The 25,825-nt window shown below is 56.3% G+C and overlaps 1 protein-coding gene across 1 annotated transcript; it reads left to right on the forward strand.

Moving 5' to 3' along the window:
• The first annotated feature begins 1,256 nt into the window (after positions 1-1,256).
• Positions 1,257-25,485, forward strand: FCHO1 (FCH and mu domain containing endocytic adaptor 1). Its single transcript, XM_057312117.1, has 27 exons — positions 1,257-1,329; positions 3,714-3,784; positions 7,880-7,971; positions 8,993-9,067; positions 9,936-10,077; positions 11,757-11,909; positions 12,135-12,239; positions 13,931-14,029; positions 14,122-14,218; positions 15,650-15,694; positions 15,809-15,887; positions 16,378-16,402; positions 16,771-16,828; positions 17,273-17,451; positions 17,536-17,560; positions 17,954-18,005; positions 18,563-18,654; positions 19,034-19,309; positions 21,055-21,167; positions 21,289-21,376; positions 21,543-21,651; positions 22,330-22,485; positions 22,816-22,948; positions 23,385-23,584; positions 24,216-24,271; positions 24,629-24,793; positions 25,223-25,485. The coding sequence occupies exons 1-27, from the start codon at positions 1,284-1,286 to the stop codon at positions 25,243-25,245; spliced, it is 2,754 nt and encodes a 917-aa protein (XP_057168100.1). The 5' UTR covers positions 1,257-1,283; the 3' UTR covers positions 25,246-25,485.
• Positions 25,486-25,825: the final 340 nt, after the last annotated feature.

A 25,825-nucleotide genomic window follows, 5' to 3' on the forward strand; every position in this document is an offset into this window, starting at 1 on the left:
CATTGGGGTGAAGGCTAAGATGAGACACTGCCTCGAAACGCCACTGTGAGAATCAAGCCAGACTGTGTAAAGGTCATTGGTGGCTGGGCCTAGAAGGCAGGAGGCTCATGACAGGACAGGTCACCGAAACAGCATGGCCAAGAGGCTGGCTAGTCACTGGAAAGGAAGAGAGACATCTCAAACTGGCCCCACCGTGCACGACCTGGAGTCTGGGGGAAGCAAACTATCAGGGACTGTTTCATAGGACCCTGGAGGTGCGACGGTCAGGGCAGGCGCAAGGTCACAGCACGAGGTCAGGGGCTCTGGACAGGTGGCTCAGAGGCAGTGAGCTCTGCCTTCTTTGCTGACTCCATTCCTCTCTTGTTCTGTCTGCTCCTGGGCCTGCTCACGTGCTCCGCCCAGTGCAGAGCTGTGGGTTTTGGGGATTTGGTGCTGGGGAAGCAGGCTGTCCGGGCAGCGCCTGGGGCTGGTGTCAGGCACCCCCTGGGGGACTCTTCGGTGCTTTGGGCGGCCAGAAGATGGAGGCATCCTGGTCAGCTGGCGGCCTGCTGTGTGACCTTGGGCAAGTCCCTGTCCATCTCTGGGCTCTGCCCTGGTGCTCTGGAGGCCCAGAGACCTGGGTTCGAGCAAAGCGACTTTCTCCATCACATACAGAGGCCACCGTGTTTTGGACACAATACTTCCAGAGGCCCATGATGAGCTTTGGGGTCCAGGAATACATTTTAATACATAATGTTAATATATTCATCTCCGTGCCAGTGCCATTTGTAACATATAGTTTAAATTCTTTTTCTTTTCTTTTCTTTCTTTCTTTTTTTTTTTTATTAGAGGAAGGGGCCTATGAAAGTTTTCATGCGGCCCTGGGTTTGAGTCTTGGCTGTACAGACATGAGCCTGTACGCTCCCCTCTCTGAGCCTTGGCTCCCCCTCTGTGAAGAAGGAGTCATTCGCCCACCCCAGGGTGGTGAGATGTGGAAGAGCTTAGCCCGGGACAGACGCAATGTGTGGCCTGCTCTATTTCACCATTGTTGTCATAATTATTATTTGCTGGGTAATAACAGCCCCAGGCTGGATGGGGGGGGTGCTCAGGTTCAGGTGCCTCGGTTTACCCATCCATGGCTGGCCCAGTTCCAGAGAAGTCCCAGGGGTGCTGGCCTGGTGGGGGAGGTGAGACGGCAGTTGGGCGGTAGGCGGGGCAGGGTGAGCTTCCTGTCCCCCACGCACACAGTCCTCCGCTTGGTTGGCGCTGACGGAAGTGGCAGGGGCCCGCGTGGCCATCTCCTCATGCCCATCCTGTCAGGGGCCCCAGCCCCACTCGCTGCCCTGTCCGGTGAGTTCGAGCCCTGTTCGGAGGCCCCCCGTTGCCTTTCCTCGCCCCTCTCAGGAACAGAAGGGGGCCCCCCCCCACTGCCTGGCCTGGGGTTTCCAAGAGAAGCAGCAGGTGCCATTTTCTGGACTCGGCAGGAACCTGCAGGGCAGGGGGCCCACTCTTCGCTCTGCCCCCCTGCCCTCCGTCACGGTTCTGAGTGGTGGGGCTGGCCATGGGGCAGCAGAGGGGACACGGAGACCCAGAGCCACATGCGGTGGTTCCAAACAGGAGTTCTTTGGCAGACAGGCCAGGGACAAAATCACGGTGACCCCAGGACAGTGAGTTACTTCTCTGTGCCTCAGTTTCCTCATCTGTAAAGATGGGACTGGGCCCCATGGTGTGGCCATGAAGGTTGAATGAGCCGGTACCTGGTGGGGGGTTGGGTACCCATACTGGCCTTCAGTATATTGTGGGGGGAGGGGCCGTCTAACTGGATTGTGAAAACAGTGGTGAGATCCTCGGTTTCTGGGGAACTTGGGCCCAGTGGCTCCTCAGATCCTCTAAGAAGCATCTACTAGCAGAACTTTCTCTGTGCTGTCCAGTATGGCGGCCACCAGCCCCATGTAGCTACTGAGCCCTGGAAGCAAGGTTGGCCCCACTGAGGAGCTGGGCAGTTAATGGTACTTAATTTTACTTAGTTTAAAATTAAGACACTACACGAGATTAGTGCTTCCCATATCAGTCAGCGCAGCTCTAAGGGATTTGGAGATTCTCAGGGCCTAAATCCTGGCCAGAAATGAAGACATGAGATGGGTATTGAGGGCTTTTCCCCCTTGGGATGTCAGCCCAACATGCCCCTCCCCCCCAACCAGACTGGGTTTCCTCAGGGACAGCACCAGTGACAGGTTTCTCAGGGGCCCCAGCATCACCCAGCACAGGGTAGTCATCAGGAATATTTGTGGAATCAAATAATTTTTTGCCTGGTGAACTCCTATTCATGCTTCAAACCCCCAACTCCCATGCCCCCTCCTTCAGTCCAGGCTCCCACAGCCCCTTCTTCCTTTTGACCGAGCCCTGAGCCTGCAGGACTGGCGTGTCTGCATCCAGCTCTAGACTCCTAGTCTGGGGGCTCCTCAGGGACCAGACCCAGAATTGAATCATCTCATGAGCCTGGCATTGTCCTTGTCATGTGGGCACCTGGTGGTTGCTGGGTAACTTACAGAAGTCAAGGAACCTAGAGCTAGAGGAAAATGGTTCAAATTAAACTCACTTTCAAGTTTAGGTAAACTGAGGCTTAGTGAAGGCAGGCTTGTCTGAGGTCCTCGCTTGGTCCTTTCCCTGTGAGGCCCAAGGAGTTTTCCCATTTGCGGTCACCAGCCCTGTCCCTGCTGCCACTGTGCCTCCTGGGCTCCCAGCTGCTGCCGAGGGGTTATGAATTATGGATGAGGCCTGCGGGCTCCTGTGACAAGCCCAGCCTCGAGAACGTGCCAAGGACACCAAGTGTCCCTTCCTTGCCAGGCGGCTTGGCCCAGCCCCCTCTGCAGGGAGGCCTGGCTTCCCCCAGCAAGACCCCTTCTAGGCATTCCCTCTTGTTTTGCAGATGGGGAAACTGAGGCACAGAGCCGGATAGTGACTCAGACACCAGGTGAACACTGGCTTCTGGGAGTCAGGGTTGGGACTCATGGGGCCACCATTGCCAGCTGGGTCATCATGGTGAGGGGTGAGCTCTCCATTCCAGGAGTGTGCATGGGGTGGGGACTGTTGTAGAGGGATTTGGGAGACCCCAAGGGATCTCTGGGGACACTTCAGGGACCCTGACCCCCCTGTGGCCGATCACAGTCCCGGTGTCCATCTCTCAGCAGACCGTTTCCCACAGGAGTAGCCCAGCGTAGAGCTGAGTACTCGGGTCTTGATTCAGTTGGCCCAGGGTGCAAATCAACTGTCATTTCCTGGCTCTGTGACCTTGGCAAGTGGCTTCCCTCCTATAGGGGATGGCTCAGTTTTCCCATCTGTGAAATGGCCCTGAGATTTTCTGCTTAGGCTGGAGTTCATCCAGTACTCTGCCCCCCAGTGAACTCTTATTTGTGCTTGAAAACCCCAACTCCCATGCCCCTTCCTCTAGACTAGGCTCCCTAACGCCCATCCCTCTATCCAGTCCAGCTCTGACCCCACAGGACTTGGGGCATCTATATCCAGATCTGTCCCCCTAGAATGGGGGCTACTTGGGAGCCAGGCCTGGGGATGAATCATCTCAGGGGCCCTGGCATGCTCCCAGCCTTGGGGCTTTTGGTTCCTCCTCCAACCTCTCTGTTCCTCCTCCATGGGGAGGACAATTGGAATTTCCCTTCCTTAGGCCCAAGCTGGCCATGGCTTTACAGCTCAGATTTGCTTCTCTCTTTGGACAGGCACTAAACAGGAGCCTGCGGGGGTCTCCACAGAGGGCATCAGGATGTCGTATTTTGGCGAGCATTTTTGGGTAAGACCTGCTTTTATTTTGATGAATATGGGAGGACTTGGCAGCTTATGGGCAGAGCCTTGGACAGGTGGAGGGTCTGCGACTCATAGAAGTTAAAGTGGGAGAAGTCAGGCTGGGTTTGAATCTACACCCTCCAACTTCATGGGTCTTGTGACCTTGGGCAAGTAACAGCTTGAGCAACAAGGAGACTAAGGCCCAGAGTAGGATTCTTTTATCTTAAATGGCCTGGTGAGAAAATGAAGTGTCAGGGCTCAAACCCGGGGCCAGAACTTCCAGGATCCGGGGTCATTTCAGCCCGGGAATTTCCACATCTTTCCCATCCTGGAGTGTTGGGGGGTTTCTTGACTTGAACTTAGTGGCCCCCTCACCCCTCTGCCTTCCGGGCTGGGGACCACATACTGTGACCTGAGACAAACTTATTTTCATTCATTCATTCATTCCCTTCCTCCCTCCCTGCCACCACCAGTCCACACCCAACCAACCGTGGAAGGTGCTGAGGCCCCCAAGAGACTTCATTCTGGCTCTGACCCCAAGGAGCTCACAATCTGGGAGACCGAGCCAGCCAGAAGTCTTCAGCCATCCAGGGTCAGGGCTGGGCCCAGCTTTGGGGACAACCAGAGGAGGGGTCAAGACACGGAGCCATGTTTCCTGTGGGCTTTGAAGGCTGAGATTTTCCAAGATGTAAGAAAGGCATTCCAGGCAGGAGGAACAGCCTGAGCGAAAGCCCAGAAGTGTGGCACGGGTGACCAGTTGAGGGCACAAGGACTCCTCTTACAGCCCCAGGCTAATGGGGAGCCACAGAGGATGTATGAACATAACAGTCTAGGAAGGACCGGGGCTGAAAGCCCCTTCCCCAGTTGGGCCCTAAGCTTGCAGAGAGGAAGCTTGTTGCTAGGCAACTGGTTGCCCCTGGCAACAGGCCGGTTCCCTCCCTTTCTCCCTCCCCAGCTGGGGCTCCTCTTACTGCCACTTGCTTTCTTAAAGGGGCCTCACCCCCTTGCCACCTGCAGGGAGGGGGTGTGGGGAGAGGGCAGAGGGGGGATGGGGCCTGACCTCCACCTTCTGCCCAAGGGTCAGATTCCCTGGATTTTTCTCTGAATGGCTCTGTGACCCCAGCAAGGGGCTGCTCATCTCTGAGCCCCTTCTGGTGCCTCTGTGTAAGGAAGTTGACTGCTTGATGATCAGTTGTTGCCCACGTTTCGGAACCCTGACAATGGCACCTACATTTATTTTAAAGTCTGTTTAATGGCATGAGGCACCTACATTTATTTTAAATTCTTTTTAATTGCACGAGGCATTCAAGCTTGCTGCAGAAAATTCAAATCAGCAGAGAGAAAATAGCAGCCACCCCCAATGCACTCCCCACCCAAAGATAGCCCAGTGCAGGGTAGATAAGGGCTTTAAGTTCAGGATTTGATTTGAGCTCTGCTGGGAGCGCTTGGGCAAGTGATTTTGTGTCTGCAAGCCTCAATTTTCCCGTCTGGGAAAGGGGATGAAATTCCTGCCTCTCTAGGTCTCAGGGAGTCCCCTGGGATGTCTGTCACTGGCAATGTTTCTTTTCATCGATTGTTTGTATCGGTGGCTCTTTAGCTAGGTGGCACTGGTGCCCTGGCTGGCCTGAAAGAGGCTCCAGTTAGGGGAGATCAAGCCAGATGGGGATACCCCAGTCCCACTGGGCCTAGGTAGCCTGGAGGCAACGAGGGCACTGGGGAGCCATGGGGGAAGTGTGAGCAGGAGAGGGATACGGTCAAGCTGCATTAGAAAGATCCCTCTGGGGTTAGCAAAGGGGAGAGATTGGAGTCCAGAGGTTCTGATAAGAGATGCAGACCCAAGACAGCCCCTCCTAGGACCCTGGCTGCCAGCACAGCCCGAGAGAGGCAGATACCACTGGGGGCCTTGCCAGGTCTGGGAAACGGGCCAGTGGTTGGCTCCCAGTCAGCCCCAGATGCTGGCCTGGGCGGCGGTGCCTGGTGCAGCCTTACCCGAGGATCCCCTGGGTGGGGCAGGCGGGGGGCCGCTGGGCCTGTTTGCTGAGTCCTCACCGCTGCACAGGAAGCCCTGTGTTCAGCACCGTCCCCGCCTCATCTCACCAAGACTCTTGGGAGGTGGGTGCTGTCATTGTCCCCATTTGTCAGATGAGGAGACTGAGGCCCAGAGAGGTAAAGTCAGCAGCTCAGAGTGACCCAGTGCATAAAAGGAGGCTCTGACACATATTCCTGGGAAGCAGGAGGGAGCAACGTTGAACATTCAGGGAAGTGAGGGTCTGAGAAGGTTCCTGAAGGGGGTGGGCCTGGAAGTGGTCCTTGAGAGGTGGAAGGATTTGGATGGGTGGAAAAGAGATGAAGCCGGGTTGCCGGGTTGCAGGAATAGCCCAGGCAGAGGTGCGGTGGCAGGAAGACACAGTATGTCTGTGCATTGCTTGTCGTTTTACTGGTGAGGCCAAGAGGATGCTGGGAGATGACGCTGGAAAGGCCATTTCAAGCTAAGGGCTTTGCACTTAAGCAGCTGGTGAGAAATAGGGAGCTATCAAGGATTCTAGAATGAGGAGTGATTGTTGGGAGATTTGAGCTTGAAGCTGTGTGGGGTCTGCCCGTCTTGGCCTCAGTTTCTCCATTTGTGCAGCAAGAAGGGTTATCTGGTTGTGACTTCTGGCTTCAGCCTTCCAGTTTCCAGATAAGCGGGAGGGTAAACTCGGCAGGTTGGAGGAAGATGGAGGAAACCACCATTAAGGGAGGACCAGCTGCCAAAGAGATCACTTCAGGGATTTGCGTTGGGAGTTAAGTAACTCCGGATCGCTCCACAAGCTTCTTCTTTTGGTCCTACTTATAAGACCCCATCTGGTGCTAAAATGTCTCCAGTTCCTCAGACCCCAGCTGATCTCCTTTTTGATGAACAGCTCAGTGTTCAGACATGACGCCCCTTCCCATGTCACAGGATCTGGCTGGGATGAAAACAGTTGTTGCCTTATTTTTTTCCTGTCCCTTTCATTACGGCATGGGATCCAGGGCTTCCAATGAGAATAGTGGTAAAAGTTGCCTTTTTAAGTCAACATATTTGGAGAAGAGACAAGCAAACTTAACACAAACTGTCAACTAATACCATGAATTAGCAAAAACTAGGGTTGCCTTTGGGGACTTGGGGAACCCTGATGTGGACCACCTTGGTGTTTACTTCATCCTCATATGAGAGGTGGATGACTCCCCTGTGCCATCTTAAGAAGGAGCCACTAAAAGTTCAGAGAGGGACAGTGACTTGCCCAGATCACAGCACAGCTCTGGCGTCCCCTACCATGGTGACCCCAGACCTGGGAGGAAAGAGGTTTCGTGCAAGGCACCCGGGTAAAGGTACTGTTCCCACCAGCCCAAGTGACAGCAGAATAACTCATTTGTTCATTTATTCAATAAACTCAAATTCCCTTTTTGGCGCCACCTCGTACTGGACATTGCTGGGTCCTGAGCGAGGCATCAGACCCAGACTGCGCTCTAGGGATCTCAGAGAGGGTGTTTCCATGTTGAAGGCAACAGAAAACAGCGACTTAACCAACAGGGGTTCTATTGGCTCACAAAGGTGAAACGTTGTAGGGAAAGGCGACTTTCAGGCTGGGTTTGATGCAGTAGCTCGATTCAACATACTTTTTCTTTTGACTCCATCAGGTTCAGTTTCTTTCCAAATCTCATGGTTTCCACTTGGCTTCCAATATCTCCTATGCCCACATAATTCCTCATTTATGGAAAGGTGCAGACAGGAAAACAGGGGAGGAGACTGACTGAGACAGAAACAGAGGCAGAGAGACACAGAGAAACGGAGAAAGACGCAGACACAGAGACAGAGACAACCCGCGTAAAAGACGATCTCTCCCTCAGCCGTGGGACAAAACCTCCAGGCTTCTCTCTGATTGGGCCAACGGAAGGCCCATGAACCAATCCTTGTGACCAAGGGGCTAGGCCACAGGCTGATTGGCTCAGGCCTGAAGCAATCCCTGCTGCCAAGGGGTTGGGCTTCTGCTGGTTGGCTCCTCCGGCCACGCCCCCGTTGCTAGGCAACTTGATGTCTCCTCCACCCCTTTACTCAGTCTCTGCCTCCAATCCCCTGCAGGGTGAGAAGAACCATGGCTTCGAGGTCCTGTACCACAGCGTGAAGCAGGGGCCCATCTCCACCAAAGAGCTGGCCGACTTCATCCGGGAGAGGTGAGGTCCCCACGCCCCGCCCACCCCTGGCCGCGCCCCACAGCCCACGCAGCCCCTCCCCCCTCGTGGCCCCGCCCTGGCTCCTCCCCGCCTCTCCTCTGCACCTCCCACTACGGCCACGCCACATCCAACCTGCTTGAACCGTCCTGGAAACCAGCGGTTGTCGACACTGTCAGCCCCTATGCCCGCCTGTCAACCATTCCCAGGTTTCTGACGCTTCCTCCTGAAGAGGTGATGATATGACCTACTTACAAGGGGAATTTCGAAAACTCAATCTCATGCACTGAGTATAATAAAACACATGCGTGATGAAGTAATCTACATTTCGGCATGTAAATGCTCCGACATCCATATCCCAGAAAACATAAAACATTCAAATTGTAAGACAGCCTTCTGCTCCCCGGCTGCTCACTAGCTGAATGCCCATTAAATGCAAGCAGAGTTCAAAAGATTATAACGAGGTTTTTCCTCTCTGTGGCTGTATAGAGGGACCCGTCCAAGCTGTACAGGACAGGGGCATTCTTTACTTTGAGGGCCTTCAGCTTCTGGATCCATCCACGATTGCCTGTGGTACCATCTGGGTGCCTCTATTACAAAATGCCTCCGTGGGTTTTAATTGGGCACATTGCTGCCCCGAACAAAATCGAAGTTCTGTTAATCTGGGTGAAAATGTGAGTGGCTATTAGGTAGGCATTTAACAGTGTCTGTCCAGAGGGAAGAAGGAAATATGAGTTTGCCTCCTGCAATTAAACGAGACAAGGCGTATAAAGCATTTATAGTATGTGCTCAAAATTTTTTTGAGCTCGTACTGCTACTGCTCTTCCTACCACTCTTGTATTTAAAACATATTACTTAACTGCGCCCATGATTTTCCAAAATGTCTCTCCCCAGCTGGGGACTGTACCATCCTCCTTGAGAGCTACTGCTCAGATGTTTGAGATGGGGAAACTGAGGCCCAGGGGGATGGAGCATCTCCCAAGGATGCCCAGAACCTTCTGCATCTTTTCTCTGTTCTATTCAGGGCCACCATCGAGGAGACCTACTCAAAGGCAATGGCGAAACTTTCCAAACTGGCCAGCAATGGGACCCCCATGGGGTGAGTGGGCTGGAGCTGGGGAGGGGGTCACCGAGGCTGCAGGGTCCTGGGGTATCAGGAGTCTGCTCTTGGGTGGACATCTCTTCACACAAGTGATATGTAGACTAGGGAATCAACCATCCCCTACTTAAGGGGCTAATTGGACAGAGGAATGTCATTCATTCATTCATTCATTCACTTACTACCTCATTCGTTCATTCAGCACATATTTACTGAGTACGTGCTGTGTGCAGGGCACCATTCTGGGTATTGGACACCCAGAAGCAATCAAGACAGATAAAGCCCCCAGTCTTTATGCCATGTTCATGCCGTGTTCATGCCGTGTTACCTGTGGGGTGTGTGGCAAAACAGACCTTAACTGCAAACGTGAACAAAAGTCCTTTCCTGCGGTGAAAAGCTCTAGGAAGAGGATGAAATAGGAGCATGAGAGGTCAGGTGCTTCCTCTGGCGTGGGCTTGGTTCCGTGAGCTGAGACCTTAATAATGTGATGGAGCCAGCTACAGGGTATCTGGGTCAGAGACCCAGGCACCAGCTCAGCCAGTGCAAAGGCCTTGAGGCAACTGTGGATTCTGCGCATTCAAGGAAAAGCAAAGAGGCCGGCATGGCAGCTAGAGCCTGGAGTCCAGAGTGAGGACTCTAGGGCCTCAGGGCCTGGGTTTAAATTCCAGCTCTGATATTCATTTCCTAAGGGGCCTTGGGGGAGCTGTGGAGCCTCCTCTGCCTCTGTTTCCCCATCTGTCCCAGGCCTGCCTTGTAGTTGTGCGTGCAGGTGCTTAGCAGGGCCCGGCACACAGTAGGTGTGCTGTCTGAGGAGGCCCTGGGGGGGGGGGGTTGCACCTGCTGGACCCTGGGTGTGACCTGTTTCCAGAACCTTTGCCCCGCTCTGGGAGGTCTTCCGCGTCTCCTCGGACAAGCTGGCGCTCTGCCACCTGGAGCTGACGCGGAAGCTGCAGGACCTCATCAAGGACGTGCTCCGCTACGGCGAGGAGCAGCTCAAGGCGCACAAAAAGGTGTGTGTGGTGGGCACTGCGCAGCCAGGTGGAGGGGGCGGCAGGGGCTGGAAAGATCCCAGAATTTCGGGGCCTTTGAACCTCTGGCCCCTGGCGTGTGCCTCTGAGAATTCTGTCAATTCCACACCAAACCCAGACCCCCGCAGACCTGGGCCCTGTTAAATTGCAGACTCAAAAGTCTGGACCAGGGCTCTGCAAACTATGGGCCACAGACCAAATCCAGCCTGGTTTTGTAGAGCCTGAGATCTAAGAATGGTTTTTACATTTTTAAATAGTGGTGGGGGGCGGGGATCAAAAGAAGAAGAAGATTTCGCGACAAGTGGAAATTATATGACCCTTGGTGCCAATAAATAAAGTTTTTTTTTTTAATAAATAAATCTTTTTTTTTTTTAAGATTTATTTATTTATTTATTCGACAGAGATAGAGACAGCCAGAGAGAGAGGGAACACAAGCAGGGGGAGTGGGAGAGGAAGAAGCAGGCTCATAGCAGAGGAGCCCGACGTGGGGCTCGATCCCAGAACGCTGGGATCACGCCCTGAGCTGAAGGCAGACGCTTAACCGCTGTGCCACCCAGGCGCCCCAATAAATAAAGTTTTATTGGCCCAGAGCCATACCGATCCCTGTTTGAAGAGGAAGCTGGGAGCGCCTGAGCGGCTCAGTCGGTTAAGTGTCTGTCTTCGGCTCAGGTCATGATCCCGGGGTCCTGGAATCGGGTCCCCAATTGGGCTCCCTGCTCAGTGGGAAGCCTGTTTCTCCCTCTCGGTCTGCCTGCCGCTCCCCCCTGCTCATTCTCTTTCTCTCTCTCTCTCAAACAAATACTCTTTAAAAAAAATTAAAAAGGGAGTGGTAATAGTTAATATTGTACACTTAAAAATGGCTGGGCATGGAGCTTTTTTTTTTTTTTAATGGCTAAGATGGTAGATTTTCTGTTATGTGTGTTTTACCATGAGTTTTCTTTTCTTTTCTTTTCTTTTCTTTTCTTTTCTTTTCTTTTCTTTTTAAGACAGGGAGAGGGGGTTGGAGGGGCAGAAGGAGAGAATCTTAAGCAGGCTCCACACCCGGGGCAGACCCCCACATGGGACTTGATCTTACAACCCTAAATCAAGAGTCAGATGCTTAATCAACTGAGCCACCCAGGTGCCCCTACCATGATTTTTTTTTTAAATGGGAGATGAGAGGGGTGCCCAGCGTGGAGGCTACTTAAAAAAAAAACCTGGGGGACAAGGACATTTTCTGTGGGCTGATACAGAATAATCTTGGGAATTGATTATAAAGCCGAAAAAGCTGTGGGTTAAACAGAGATTGCGCCTACTTGTCATTAAAAAAAAATTGGCTAGAACAAACACATTTGCTTGTCTACGTGCCAATTATTTCTGGAGACCTATCAACTCCAAGGCAGAGGCCTGGGAGGCTGGGGATCAGGGAGTGGGAAGTTTTTTCCTGAGCTCCCCCCTTAAAACTTTCTGTAATAGGAACCCTGTGTAAATATTCCTATTTAAAAAGTTAAAATTTTTGAAATTAATAGAATATTCATAAAAGGTACTCCGTGGGATCGGGAACCCCACAGAGTGTTTGGGAAGCTGGGACTTTCACATTGTGCTCCTGCCGTCCGCTCAGGTCCTGCACCCCGGTGGGGGCCTCAGGTGCTACCCACGTTCCCCCTTCCCCACCCCTGCAGTGCAAAGAGGAAGCCGTGGGCACCCTGGACGCTGTGCAGGTCCTCGCAGGTGTCAGCCAGCTCCTGCCCAAGTCCCGCGAGAACTACCTGAACCGTTGCATGGACCAGGAGCGGCTGCGGAGGGAGAGCACCAGCCAGAAGGAGATGGACAAGGTGGGCCCCCAGTCGTAGGTCCCCAGCTACTGTGAGCTCTCGCAGGTCCAAGCAATGTGCCATGGGGGTATGAAAACATATCCCAGAGCGTTCGTGGTTCATTGAACCTTCTGTGGTCATCACACCCTGGGCGCCCCAAGGAGTCTACCTGCTGGATGATGGGCTCCGGGGGGAAAAATCCTCCGTGTGTCCCCTCCCGCCCCATCCCCTCCCTGTGCTTCGTAGGCAGAGACTAAGACGAAGAAGGCGGCAGAGAGCCTGCGGCGCTCGGTGGAGAAGTACAACTCAGCCCGCGCTGACTTTGAGCAGAAGATGCTGGACTCAGCTCTGGTAAGAACCAGGCAGTGGGACCTTGGAGCTCCACACAGTCCTTGGCCCGGGATCTACGGGTCTCAGCAGTCCAGAACCTCTGAGACCCTCGACTCCCAGGAGCCTTAAAATCACAGGATTCAAGACATAGGATTCTGGAGCTGGTTAGCTATTCGGATTGTTGTTGGCATTATTATTTCAAAAGCCAAAGCCTTTTTGTGCCTCAGCACCCCCCCATCTGTAAAATGGGAACAGTGATAGTACCTGCCTCGTAGAGTTTTTGTGGTGATTAAATGAGTCCCTACATGGGAAGTTTTCAGACTAGTGCCAGGTGCATAGAAACCACTCTAGAAGGTATTATTATTTCTATTACTATTTAAAGATCTATTTGTTTGTTTTTTTGTTTGAAGGGGGAGGGGCAAAGAGAGAGGGAGGGAGAGGATCTCAAGCCAACTTCACACTCAGTGTGGAGCCTGACACGAGGTTTGATCTCACAACCCTGAGATTGTGACCTGAGCTGAACTCAAGAGTCAGATGCTGAACTGACTGAGCGACCCAGGCAGCCCTATTTCTATTATTATTGACAAGGTTTTGTGTTTTTTTTTAAGATTTTATTTATTTATTTGACACAGAGAGAGAGACAGCCAGTGAGAGAGGGAACACAAGCAGGGGGGGTGAGAGAGGAAGAAGCAGGCTTCCAGTGGAGGAGCCTGATGTGGGGCTCGATCCCAGAACGCCAGGATCACGCCCTGAGCCGAAGGCAGATGCTTAACGACTGAGCCACCCAGGCGCCCCATATTGACAAGGTTTTTGAACAGAGCAGGGTAGGATTTAGAAGCCGAGAGTCTACTGACAGTTCGTGGTGGCTGAAAGACCTGGGTTCTGCTCCAGCCTCCATTCTTCACCGGCTATGTAACCTTTTTATGAGACACTGTACCTCTCTGGGACTCTGTCTACCCAAATGTATAAAAAAGCAGATTGGAGGGGCGCCTGGGTGGCATAGCGGTTAAGCATCTGCCTTCGGCTCAGCGCGTGATCCCGGCGTTACGGGATCGAGCCCCACATCAGGCTCCTCCGCTATGAGCCTGCTTCTTCCTCTCCCACTCCCCCTGCTGTGTTCCCTCTCTCGCTGGCTGTCCCTATCTCTGTCAAATAAATAAATAAAATCTTAAAAAAAAAAAAAGCAGATTGGAATCTCAGGATTAGAAATCAGATTTTTTTTTCCTGACTTTGCAAGTGATAGAAAATTGCAAATGATAGAAACCTTCATTCAAACTGACAGGGAAGATTTATTTATAGGCTCAGGGAACTGAGAAGTTTGAGGGGAGAGCTTCAGGCATGGCTGGATCCAGGGACTCAAATGGTGTTGGCAGGAAGTTGTGTCTCTGCTTTTCGAGTCTGTTTTTCTCCCTGGGGGCTTCACTCTCAAGTAGAGATGGCCTTTTGGGTGTGTATGGGTGTGTGTGTGCGTGTGCACAGCAAAGTCGTCACCAGCACCCCCCACATGAATCCCACCAACTCGTTGACTCAGGGTATAAAAGTGTTTCATTTCCCATAGTTTTAGCCGAAGTCCCAGGGAAGATGCTCCTTGGGTCTTTCCCACACCAGTCACTGAGGCCAGGGGGTTGGCACATTCTGACTGGTCAAGCTGGGTCACCTGGCCATTCCCGGTGGCCTCCACCTTCCCATTTTCCTCTCCCTTCCCGGCTCAGCGCTTCCAAGCCATGGAGGAGACCCACCTGCGGCACATGAAGGCGCTGCTAGGCTCCTATGCCCACTCGGTGGAGGATACCCACGTGCAGATTGGGCAGGTGAGTGGCGCCCGGGGTGGGAAGCAAAGCAGAGGGCGCCAGGCAAGGGGCCCTGGCTGTGCCCAGTTACACACTCGATTCACCTGGCCCAGGTGCATGAGGAATTTAAGCAGAACATAGAGAACGTCAGCGTGGAGATGCTCCTGAGAAAGTTTGCAGAGAGCAAGGGCACAGGCCGGGAGAAGCCTGGTGAGTTGGGACATCTGTGGGGCTCGGGCTCTGGGGCCGCAGCTGCAGGGAAAGAACGAGACTCAGGGGCACCTGGGTGGCTCAGTCGGTTAAGCGTCTGCCTTCGGCTTAGGGCATGATCCCGGAGTCCTGGGATTGAGCCCCGTGTCGATTTTCCTGCTCGGTGGGGAGTCTGCTTCTCCCTCTCCTGCCTGCTGCTCCGCCTGCTTGTTCTCTCTCTGCTTGTCTGTCTGTCTCTCTGTCAAATAAATAAATAAAATCTTAAAAAAAAAAAAAAAAAAAAGAACAATACTCAAGAGGCAGGGCACTGAACCTCCCTGCACCTCGGTGTATTCATCAGAAAAATGCGCTGATGACAAAGCTAACTCCACAGCCCAAACAGGAAAGGATTTGATGTCCCATCCTTTTTTTTTTTTTTTTAAGTATATTTAAGTAATCTCTACACCCAACGTGGGGCTCCAACTCATGACCCCAAGATCAAGAGTCATGTGCTCTTCCAACTGAGCCAGCCAGGGGTCATTTGATGCCCCATCTTATATGTAAATCTCTTACAACCAGATACCAGAGGGGCCTTGAATGCTAGGCCCAACTGTTCATACTTTACCCTGAGGGCCTAAGGGAGCCATTGAGGATTGTTGAGCAAAGGACCAATTTGAAAAAAATGTCCAGATGAGGGGTTGGGGAAGGGTTGAGAGCAAAAGTTTTGGGGTCAGATCTGGGTCTGTGTCTTTTCTTCATTGCTTGCTGTGTGACCTTGAATGTCTGTCTTGACTTCTCTGAGCCCCAGTTTCTTCATCTGTAAAGTGGGGATGATAATAATCCCCACCTAATGAAGTTATGGATCTTCAGTAATTTGATGCAGGTAAAGGGCAAAGTGTGTTCCTAGCATACAGTAAGCATTCAGTAAATGCTGGTATACAGTTTATGTCCGCAAGTCAACCACTAACAGCAGTCCTTAATCCCTCCTGTCTCTATAACTCAGCTCTGGCTCAGGCCATATCTCTGGGTGTGGGGCCCCACTCTTGCTCTGTTATGATCTGTTATGCCCTGCTCTTGCTCATATACCCTCCATGGCTCCCCATCACCTTTGGGAGAGAGTCCCAGCTCCTCATCTTGGCACGTGAGGTTCAGTCCACCGCGCAGACTCCTGGTCCATCCCCTGACCCACCCAAGTGCCTGTGAGAAAAGCTGGAGGTAGAAGAAGTAACTCAGGCATCACCCCCTCCGGTCCATCCCAAAGTGGGACCAGAACCCCTGGCCCCTCCCCCTCATGACCATCCCTGGGGCTTGTTCAGCATCTCGGCTCACACACAGGACCCTGACTGGCCTTGAGCTCAGACCCAGGTGCCACTGTGAGTCCAAGGGCGACTGCTCTCCTTCCCAGGCTCGGTCTCCCAGCCAGGCTGAGTTTCTCGCTCTCTTCTGTCTCAGGGCCTTTGGATTTTGAGGCCTACAGTGCGGCTGCCCTGCAGGAAGGCAAGTACGTCTGGGCCTGGATGCCCAGGCTGGACGGTGGGGATGAGCAAGGGCAGATCTGAAGGGGAAGGGGGCACCCCCAGGGCTCAGCTGCACCCCCTCATCTGTTCTCAGCAATGAAACGTTTGCGGGGAGCCAAGGCCTTTCGCCTCCCAGGACTGAGCCGGCGGGAGCGGGAGCCACCTGCAGCTGTGTGAGGAAGCACCCCCTGCCCAGCCCTGGCCCAGGCTAGCCCAGCAGCCCTTCCCCCTTCCCAGGCTGTCCTATCCCAGAAGTTCCCTGCTGAGGGTAGCCCAGGAGAATTCCTGTTCCAGGCTAGAGCTTCTGTCTCAGGCTAGCTCAATATTCCCACTGCCCAACCTAGTCCAAAATTCTTCCTTTTCCACAGCTAGCCCTATCATTTCCCTGCCGAGGCTAGCCCCTACATTCCCTACTTTTTCAAGCCAGCCCTTCAGACTAGCCCCAGGGTTCCTCCCCTGCCAAGCTGTTTGAGAACACTCTGAGCTCAGCTAACTCCAGACTCACTGCCCCCAGCCCCAGGCAAACCCTTGGGCCCCATCCCCTGGAGGACTAGCTCAGGACCACAACGCAGTTCCGGGCCGCCCCCAGGTGCCAGTGTTGGGGGTGGGGACATACAGATGAGGTGGAAGAGCTGACATGAACATCTCTTTCTCCACCCCCAGAGATTCCCTGGAGCCCGATTCAGGGGTGAGTACCATGGGAGGAGCCAGGCCGGGCTGCCAGTGGGAGGGGTTCAATCTGACCTCGGCCCCCAAGCCTGGAAGCCAAGCCTGGAGTTCCAGGGGCTCAATCTCATCTTCGCCACAAATTCCCATGGGCCACGTGGGAGGGACTGATGTCCCCACCTAGCTTTACTTTTCCCGTCAGTCTCACCACCTCAGGACAGGCAATGCCATACTCTGTTCCCTCAAGAACCTGGCAGCCCCAGGGAATACTGTTATTGCCGTTGGGGCTGTTTTTAGGTCTGAGTCAGGGCCCAGAGGCGGGAGGCAGCGTGGCAGGGTGAGAGGGGAGGTTCAGTAGCGGGGAGCCTGACTCACTGCTTGTCTCCCTAGACATGTCCAGAGGTGGATGAAGAAGGTTTCACGGTCCGGCCTGATGTGACCCAGAACAATATCCTCCTGGTGCCCCCTGGGGGAAACTGTTGACGCAGCAAGGACTAAGGTCTGCCCGCAGTGATGCCTCCGCTAATAGCAACCCTCTCTGTGTCCATCCTACAGGGAGCCTGCGGTGTAGACAAAGCAGTTTCAAATAAAGATACCTGCCCTGTGGGGTCAGGGCCAAGCAAGAGAGAGCAAGGGGCAGCCCGGAGGGCTTCCCGGAGGAGGAGGCATCAGTGTTGGGGTTTAGCATCTGAATGAGAATTTGCTAGTGAGGGCTGGGCACACTCGTGCAAAGACTTGGAGCAAAAACATGTGGCAAGGCCAGGGTGGCAACTGGGGAGAGATGGGATCGTGTAGGGCCTGGAAGGGTGTGAGCAGGAAGGGGCAGGTTTGAGGGCTGAGCTGAGGGAGACCCCCATGTTGGGATCTGCTTGGCCCCTTGACTGTGGCGCACGCACGGCGGAGCCTGCCCGCTTTTCCTCCAGTGACTCGGACTTCGATGACGAGGAGCCCCGCAAGTTCTATGTGCACATCAAGCCCGCTCCTGCCCGGGCCCCCGCCTGCAGCCCCGAGGTGGCTGCCGCCCAACTCAGGGCCACGGCCGGCAGCCTCATCCTTCCTCCCGCCCCAGGGGTGAGGCACAGGGGGGGTGTTCTGGGTGGGGCTGGTGGGGCTGGCGGGACGTGCCCGTCCTGATGCCACCCACTTTGTCCACAGGGCACCATGAAACGCCATTCTGCACGTGAGCAGCCTGTTAAGGGGTCTTCGGTTTGGGGAGGAGCACGTCGAGGGGAGGCTGGGCCTGGAGTGTGAGCGTGGGTTTGAATCCCAGCTCTGCTGTGTGACTTGGTGCAGGCTGCTTACCCACACTGACCCTCAGTCTCTTCTTCTATAAAATGGGGTCATTTGAGAATTAAATGAGAGCTCAGGGAAGGAGCCGGGCTGGAAAAGAAGCCAAAACCTGGAGACAGGTTGGCTCAGACTCAAATCCCTCTCTGCCGGACTTGCTGGTCACCTTGGGCAGCTGGCTGCACGGCCCTAAGCCTTATTCTCTTATTCTGTGGCCGGGGGATGGGGGCGGAGGCGAATGGTAGGCAGGGTGACAGGAATGCTCAGGGAGGTGCATCTCTTGTAGGGGACGCTGCTGGGAAACCACAGAGGCCTCGATCTGCCCCAAGAGCCAGCAGGTGGGTCCTACAGGCGTGGGATATCTGGCCAACAGTGAGTGGGGAGGTGGAGGCCGCCCCCAACTCCTTTCTCCTACTCCCCTTCTCTCAGCCTGGCAGGGAGTTGAGGGCATGCTGTTTTTGAGGAACCACTTAGGCATTCATTTGATGAACATTTATTGAGCACCTGCTATATAGCTCGTGCTATTCTGGGTTCAGAGACAGGACCAAGACAGGTCTTCCTTCTCAGATTCGCATTCTAGTGGCTCAGGTTTTAGGAACAGCAAGTAAGCTAGAGCATGTCCGATCATTCCAGGTGCTATGAAGAAATACAGCAGGCGATGTCGTGGAAGACACCGGTGGGCAGTTTCAGTTGTGGAGGTGGAGACTACGCGGGGGGGGGGGGGGGGGGGGCGGGGGGGGAGGACTTTGAGCAGAGCCTGGAAGAGAGCAGGATGTGGCCTCAGGGAGAGCTGGGAAACCGAGAGCTCGGGACCAAGAACAGCCTGTGCAAAGGCCCGGGGGGGGGGGGGCATCGAAACGATAGAAACCATCCCTCCTGTCCACTTCGTCCACAGCTGTGCAGAGAAGCTGCAGTCAGATGAGCAATTTTCCAAGAACCTCTTTGGGCCGCCCCTAGAGTCGGCCTTTGACCACGAAGACTTTACAGGTGATGGGGGTGGGGGCTTCAGGGGCACAGGCTTGGCTAGCAGGAGGCTGGGTGGGGCCATTGCAAGGGTAGGTGGGAGGGTGGGCCAGGCTGGAGGGAGCATTCGGGGGCCCTGTGCGGGTCACTGAGAAGATAGACTGGTCAATGGGATGGTGGGCGGGGCCACAGCGTGAGTGGGCGGGGCCACCGAGAAGGCGAGGCCTCTGTAGTAGCGTAGGTGACCGTGGATGGACGGGCGGAGCTTCAGCGGAGAAGGAAGGGGCCAGGGGGCGTGGCCTGAGGGGTGGGCGAGGCTTTGAGTGGGCGTGGCCCGCAGGAGGAAGGACGGGGCCTCCATGTGGGCGGGGTCTGGAGCTGGCACCCCCGCCCCCCCCTCCAGGCTCCAGCAGCCTCGGCTTCACCTCCAGCCCCTCACCTTTCTCCTCCTCGTCGCCCGAGAATGTGGAGGACTCCGGCCTGGACTCGCCATCCCACGTGGCCCCTGGCCCCTCCCCGGATTCCTGGGTCCCCCGCCCGGGCACCCCACAGAGCCCACCTAGCTATAGGGCGCCGGCCTCCGAGTCGAGGGGGACACGGCCCCTGCCAGCGTCGGACTCGCCACAGCCCCTCGCCCCATCCCCGGGTCCCTGGGGGCTGGAGGCTGTGGCTGGAGGAGGTGAGTCCAGGAGTCAGAGTTATCAGAGCCCTGGGTGGGGAAGACTGGGCACCTACTGTGGCCAGGGCCTGAATGGGGTGCTGGGGACAGCCCAGAACCCTCACCCTTGCAGGGACAATAATGAGATGCATATTTAACAAGGTGGAGATGGCAGGTGCCTGGTGAGGGCTCAGAAGGTTGGAACCTCCCTGAGGAGGTGACCTCTGAGCTCAGAGTTGATGGAGGTGAGGAAGGAACCATTTGGCAGTGGGGGGCAGGGTCTTCCCAGCCCAGGGCACATCCTGTACAAAGGCCCTGGGGTGGTAACCAACAAGGCCCTTTGAGGAACAGCTGGGAGGCAGGTGAAGCTGGAACAGAGTGATGACAGGGGAAAGGAGGGAGAGGAGGGAGATTGCTCCGAGCAGGACCTGGTAGTCTCTGGGAGTGATGTGAGTTGTACCCCTAGCAAGACCTGGGCTTGCTGTGACTCAGATTATGGGCGCCCTCTGTCCACCTGGGGGTGGGAGCTGGAGACCAGGCTGGTGGGGAAGTGGGGATGAGGTAACAGTGGGGAGAAGCAGGCACGCAGACACGGGTGAGAGAGCAGAGGGGTCAAGGTGGAGCTCTTGAGGGCAGCTGGGCGTTCCAGGGAGGAGGAGAACAGGCGGGGAATAAGCTGGAGTGGGGGATGTTGAGACCGGGCCTCTGGATGTCAGGCGGCCAGTGAACCCTGAGTTCGGGGGAGGCCAGATTGGAGCTCCCCAGGGGCAGCTGTGTGAAGCAGGAGGGGAGGCCGCCCAGGAGAGGGAGGGCCCAGGGTGAGCTGGGGCAGGGCTAGGCTACAGGTTGGGAGGAAGCTTTGAGTTGTGGGGGGGTGCGGGGGAGCCTGAATCAGAAGGCTGTGACCACACGAAGTCCCCAACAGCGGCGACACGGGTGCTCGGCGCCATCCTTGATTAGAGAAAGAGCCAGTTTGGAGCTGATTCAGGGGAGGCCCCAGGGGAGTGAGTGTCAAGCACGCGTGTAGACTAGTCAAGTGGAGTTGTCTGAGCCTCACCGTAGAACTGGGGTTCTCCATCAGGCCGGTTCTGCCCCCTAGGGGACACTTGGCAATGTTGCTGCTGATCTTAGATTGTCACCACTAGGGGGATGGGTACTATGGACCGCAGGCGGGTGGAGGCCAGGGATGCCGGTCAACACCCCACAGGGTACGGGATGCCCCCCCCCCCCCGCCGCCCGAGATAGCTCGGGACCCCGGTGTCAGCAGTGCTGTTGAGAAGCCCTGTGGCAGAGAGGAGCACACCAGGGGTGTAGGTGGGAGGGGAGGAGGGCAAGCAGGTCTCCATAGATGGAGCCTAGCAGGGCACCTGAGTGATCAGCAGTGCCTAGTGAGTGACCTTACTGGGTGAGACTGAGACACAGGCCAGAGTCGGAGGCTACGTCATACTCATAGTCACAGAGAAGATGAAGGTCACAATCCCCCCGCCCCCCACCCCGGGCATCCAGAGCACCCAGCCCTTGCTCGCATACCCCCAGTAACCCCTTACTGGGCCATCAGTCCAGTGTCTGGGAGGCTCGGGGCTGTGGATGGCCTCTGCAATCCTGTCCAGCATTCTCTCTGCAGCCCCAAGACTTCAGACTCAGGGGGTCTCCCCAAAATAAGCCTGACTCCCAGTTTTGGGGAGAAGTTCCTTTTCTGGGGAGGCGCGAGAGGCCCATGGCAGCATCTCGGCTGTACAGCTGTCTGTCTCTCACTCCCTCCCCAGACGTGATGCCCGGGCCTGCTGACCCTGCAGCCAGAGAGGGCCTGGCAGCGCCCCCCCGGAGAGCCCGCGCCAGGAAGGTGTCCTGCCCCCTCACGCGCAGCAACGGCGACCTGGTAGGGTGAGGGTGAGGGGGTGCAGCAGTGGGAGCAGGGCCGGGGGTGCCTCTGGTGGGGGGCAGGCAGCATCAGGGTGCTGCTCCCGGGGCGTCACAGCCTGGCCTGTCTCCTTCCCCAGTCCCGGTCTCTGAGCCCCTCCCCGCTGGGCTCTTCCACTGCCAGCACCCTTTCGGACCGGACGGGCTTCTCATCACAGACGGCACACGGTACGGTGGGGCAGCCCCAGGCCCCCCTCTGGGCCTCACTCTCACCCTCTCTGGCCCGGGTGGGTGGCTAAGTGAGGCGTTGGAGGCCCTGCTGGCAGAAGGTGGGCTCTGGAGCCTGGGACCTGTGCCCACTCCGTCTGTCCCCATTCCCTCCCGGCCCCATCAGGAATCTCCAGGGGACCCAGCCCTGTGGTCCTGGGCTCCCAGGATGCCCTGCCTGTAGCTACCGCCTTCACCGAATATGTCCATGCCTACTTTCGAGGCCACGGCCCCAGGTACGCAGTGATGGGGGGACAGGGACAAACAGGACTCTCTGGGGCCTCTGGGTCTAGGTTCCAGGAGAGACAGCCTTCAGCTGTGTTTCTTGACCTGCTTTACGGTGGAAGGGCCTCAAACTCTGAGCCAAGCAACCAGACCCCTGTCCTGAGAGCAGTGGGAACCACGGAGGGTATTAGAGCAGGTAGAGGCCTCGTCGTAACCACAGGTTAGAGCAGCTGCGCTGGGCATCACGTTGACGGGTGAAGGGAGCGAGACCAGAGGCCAGGCCCGTGGAGGGCTGGGTTAAGGGTGAATCGAGGGACCAGGAATAATCTAGGGGCAGCACCCAGTAGGGAAGACCTGAAGATCAAACCACAAAGGGGAGAGTATTCAGCCTGAAACCCAACGTGAGGACAGATCTATAACTGAATGTTTTGCTTTGAGCTTCCTGGTAGCCTAGGGGTCAAGAGAGCGAGGGAAGGGGACGTTCCTGCCTCCTTCAGCCCAGTGTGGTTTCTTCCTGGTGCCTGGATTGCTGTCCAGGCAAGGGCACAAGGACACCGGGTACGGTCAGGCCCTCGCTTCTTCCGAGGGGCTCGGGGAGCCACAGGCTGTGGTAGAGTCAGGAGAGAAGGGAGGATGAGGTGCCAGCAGAGCCCCGAGCCAACACCCAGTCTCCTCACCCCCCACCCCAGCTGCCTGGCTCGAGTAACTGGGGAGCTGACCATGACCTTCCCAGCGGGCATCGTGCGTGTGTTCAGCGGGACCCCGCCCCCACCTGTCCTCAGCTTCCGTCTCGTGCACACGTCCGCCATTGAGCACTTCCAGCCCAACGCCGACCTGCTCTTCAGGTACTGGAGGGGGAGTTGGGGGGTCAGAGGCAGGGGGTCCCAGAGGCTGGTGGGGTCCGGGAGCTCCCTGCCTGTGAATTCGGGCCCTGCCTCCTGGGATTGGCTGTGTGGCCCTGGGCAAGTCACTCTCCCTTCGGGACCTCATTGTTCTTTTCTTCTTCGCCTCCCACCCCCCACTCCCCACCCCCCACCCCCGGGGGCCATGCTTGCCCGGGCCCAAAGTGAGCCAGGGAATCCGCCTCTGTAGGAAGCCCTTGGGGTAGGTCGGAGGCTGAGGGCCTCGGGAAGGTGTCTCCCCAGGGTTGGGGTGATTATTCCTGGTCTCTGCAGTGACCCCTCCCAGAGCGACCCTGAGACCAAAGACTTCTGGCTCAACATGGCGGCTCTGACCGAGGCCCTGCAGCGCCAGGCGGAGCAGAACCCGGCCGCGTCCTACTACAACGTAGTGCTGCTGCGGTACCAGGTGCGCCGCGGGGCTGGGACGGGGCGAGGGAGCCGGGACGGGCTTAGGGCTGGGCAGGGTGAGCAGGCCGAGGACGTGCAGGCCAGGGTAAAGAGAGCAGAGGGAGCTGGGGGGGGGGTAGGCAGTGGGGGGGCAGGCCCCCCATTAGTGCGGGTGGCACCATTATGTAAATTAGGAGAGGCCCCATCCCGGGGCCCTGAGCTGGCATCCGGTAGCCACTCTGGCAGAACGAGGCACTCTCTTGCCCTCTGCTGGAAACTGGTGTCATACAGACTCTGATCGAAATGATCTCTTGAGGAAGGAGGAAGAGGCTCCCCGGGGTGGTATAGACAGTGCTGAGTCGGGTCTGGCAGAGTCCAGGGGGTTGAATAGTGCGTGGCATGGCAGGACAGGACGGCCTAAGCTGTGTCCCCTCTCCTGTTCTCGCTCCTCCCAGTTCTCCCGCCCGGGTCCCCAGTCTGTGCCGCTACAGCTGAGCGCCCACTGGCAGTGCGGGGCGACCCTCACTCAGGTCTCGGTGGAGTACAGCTACAGGCCCGGTGCCACGGCCGTGCCCACACCACTCACCAACGTCCAGATCCTGCTGCCTGTGGGGGAGCCCGTGACCAACATCCGCCTACAGCCAGCCGCCACCTGGTGAGGGCGTGCGGGAGGCCAAAGGAGGCACGGCCGTGACCCTAGAGCCCTCCCAGACGTCTCCTTGATGCAGCAGCTAAAGGGTCCGCCGTAGGTCTGACCATTCAGCGGGAGCCCCCTTGCTTAGAGCTAAGGGTGCCATTATCAGCAATAATAATATCGACACCAACCGCTTCCTGTGTGTCAGGCGTGTTCCATGTGTTCTATATACACGGACTGGTGCAGGGCTTTTAGCACTCCCTTGAGGTGTGGACTGCCATCATCCCCCTTTGTGGAGGGAGAACTGAGGCAGAGGGAGGCTAAGTCACTTATCTGCCGTCACACCAGGATCTGAACCCGGCCGCCCACTCTCTGCCCTGGGCTCTGAGTCACCCCACCATGGTGCCTTTGACCTGCCACGAAGAACCCGGACTTGAAGGACTAAATGCATTATCTAAAAATGCTGCAAGGCTGTGGGGTCCTTGGGGGCCAGCTGCGCCACACCACACATCCATTTTACAGATGGGGAAACTGAGGCGAGGGAGAGGACCTGGCTTGCTGGGGTCACGGAGCTGAGAGGTGACCGAGCTGGGACCCTCGGCTCCCACTGTCCTCTCTGGGAGAGACCTGACCAAGCTTTTCTTGATGCCAGGAATCTGGAGGAGAAGCGGCTCCTTTGGAAGCTTCCAGATGTGTCTGAAGCAGGGGGTGAGTTATGGTTGCGCGTGAGATCTCAGGGGGTTTCAGGTGGGAGGGGCTTGTTTAAAATGTGGGAGAATTGGGGATGTGCTGGGGGAGAAGTGTAGACATGGAGGAAAGCTTAAAAGGGCTTTGACAAAGCTGTGGGAGAGGACATGGGGGGGCAGGCATAGCAGGTACAAAGGCCCTGAGGCAGGACTCCTTTGCAATTTACACATAGCCCCGAGGGGCCAAAGGAAAAGGGTTCAGGAGCACAAGAGGAGGTCAGAAGAGACAGAGGCCACAGTTCAAAGGGCTTGGGAAGAGCCCGGGTCCCAGCAGGACTGGGGCTGAGGCTGGGACACGGCTGACCTCAGGCCTCCCCAGGCTCTGGCCACCTATCCGCCAGCTGGGAGCCATGCTCGGGCTCCAGCACACCCAGCCCTGTGGCCGCTCAGTTCACCAGCGAGGGGACCACTCTGTCCGGCGTGGACCTGGAGTTGGTGGGCAGTGGCTACCGCATGTCACTTGTAAAGAGGAGGTTTGCCACAGGTACTCCCCTACCCGCCCTGCCACTGCCCGGCCCTGAAGCCAGGACCATGCCAGGCCCTGAGCCCCATCCCCTGCTTCTGCCAGGGTGCGGGGTAGGGGGGCATCTGGGGTGTTTGGGATGGTTGGTGGGGGTTGGGCCCTTGAGGCCCAGGATGGTGTGCCCAAGTGGGGAGGGTCAGTGAGGGCCGCAGTGGGAAGGGTGGAAGGGCCCCTGTAGGGCGTCCTTGCGAGGACCCAAGACAGGGAGCCGGGAGCCACACGGCCACACTGCCCCCACCCCATTCTCCTGCCACCACAAGGGGCTACTGGGGCCCACAGGGCAGTGGGACCAGTGAGTTACAGGGGTGTTTGCAGGAGGATCGGGGGATCCCAGGGGAGGGGCAAGGGACACCCCTCCCTTCCTCCCCGCTCACGGCACCACCCGCACAGGGATGTACCTGGTGAGCTGCTGAGCCCGCAGAAGCCGACCAGCCCCGCTGGCCCCCAGCTCTGCACTGCGTCCTGGTGCTCGCTCACTGATCCCTGCCTTCCTGCCAGACGCTGGGATCGCACCCCGGCCTCCCTTGGGGCCCGGACTCCGTGGAGAAGGAGCCCCACACCCAGCCTGGCTGAGCCGGAGAGTCACTCTTGCGCAAGCCAATTTCCATACAGGTCCTTGGACTTTTAATGTTCTTTGAATAAACTTTATTTTCTAATAAAATAAATAAGCCTTTTCCTGCTCCACGAAATTTCCTTCACGTTGCCAGAGAGGAGAGGAAGGGAAGATGGGGGGGGAGATGTAATACCCCTAATGTTCCCCACCGCCCCCCTCCCCCCACCTAGCCTGTGCAAGGTGGCACCAGGGGGTTGAAAAAGCCAGACATGGACACCCCGAGCTCCATGGACCTCTGAGCTCTGTGAGCTTAGAGCTGAGCTGGTGGAAGGGACAAGGACTAGAGGAACCCAGAGGGGGATTCAGGCTCTTCCTAAGGAGAGGGCATTATGAATGGGGCTCTGAAGTATGAATAAGAGTTTGCAAGATAGGGGCGCCTG

Source organism: Ursus arctos, unplaced genomic scaffold (assembly GCF_023065955.2).
Source record: "Ursus arctos isolate Adak ecotype North America unplaced genomic scaffold, UrsArc2.0 scaffold_14, whole genome shotgun sequence".
NCBI classification, from domain to species: domain Eukaryota; kingdom Metazoa; phylum Chordata; class Mammalia; order Carnivora; family Ursidae; genus Ursus; species Ursus arctos.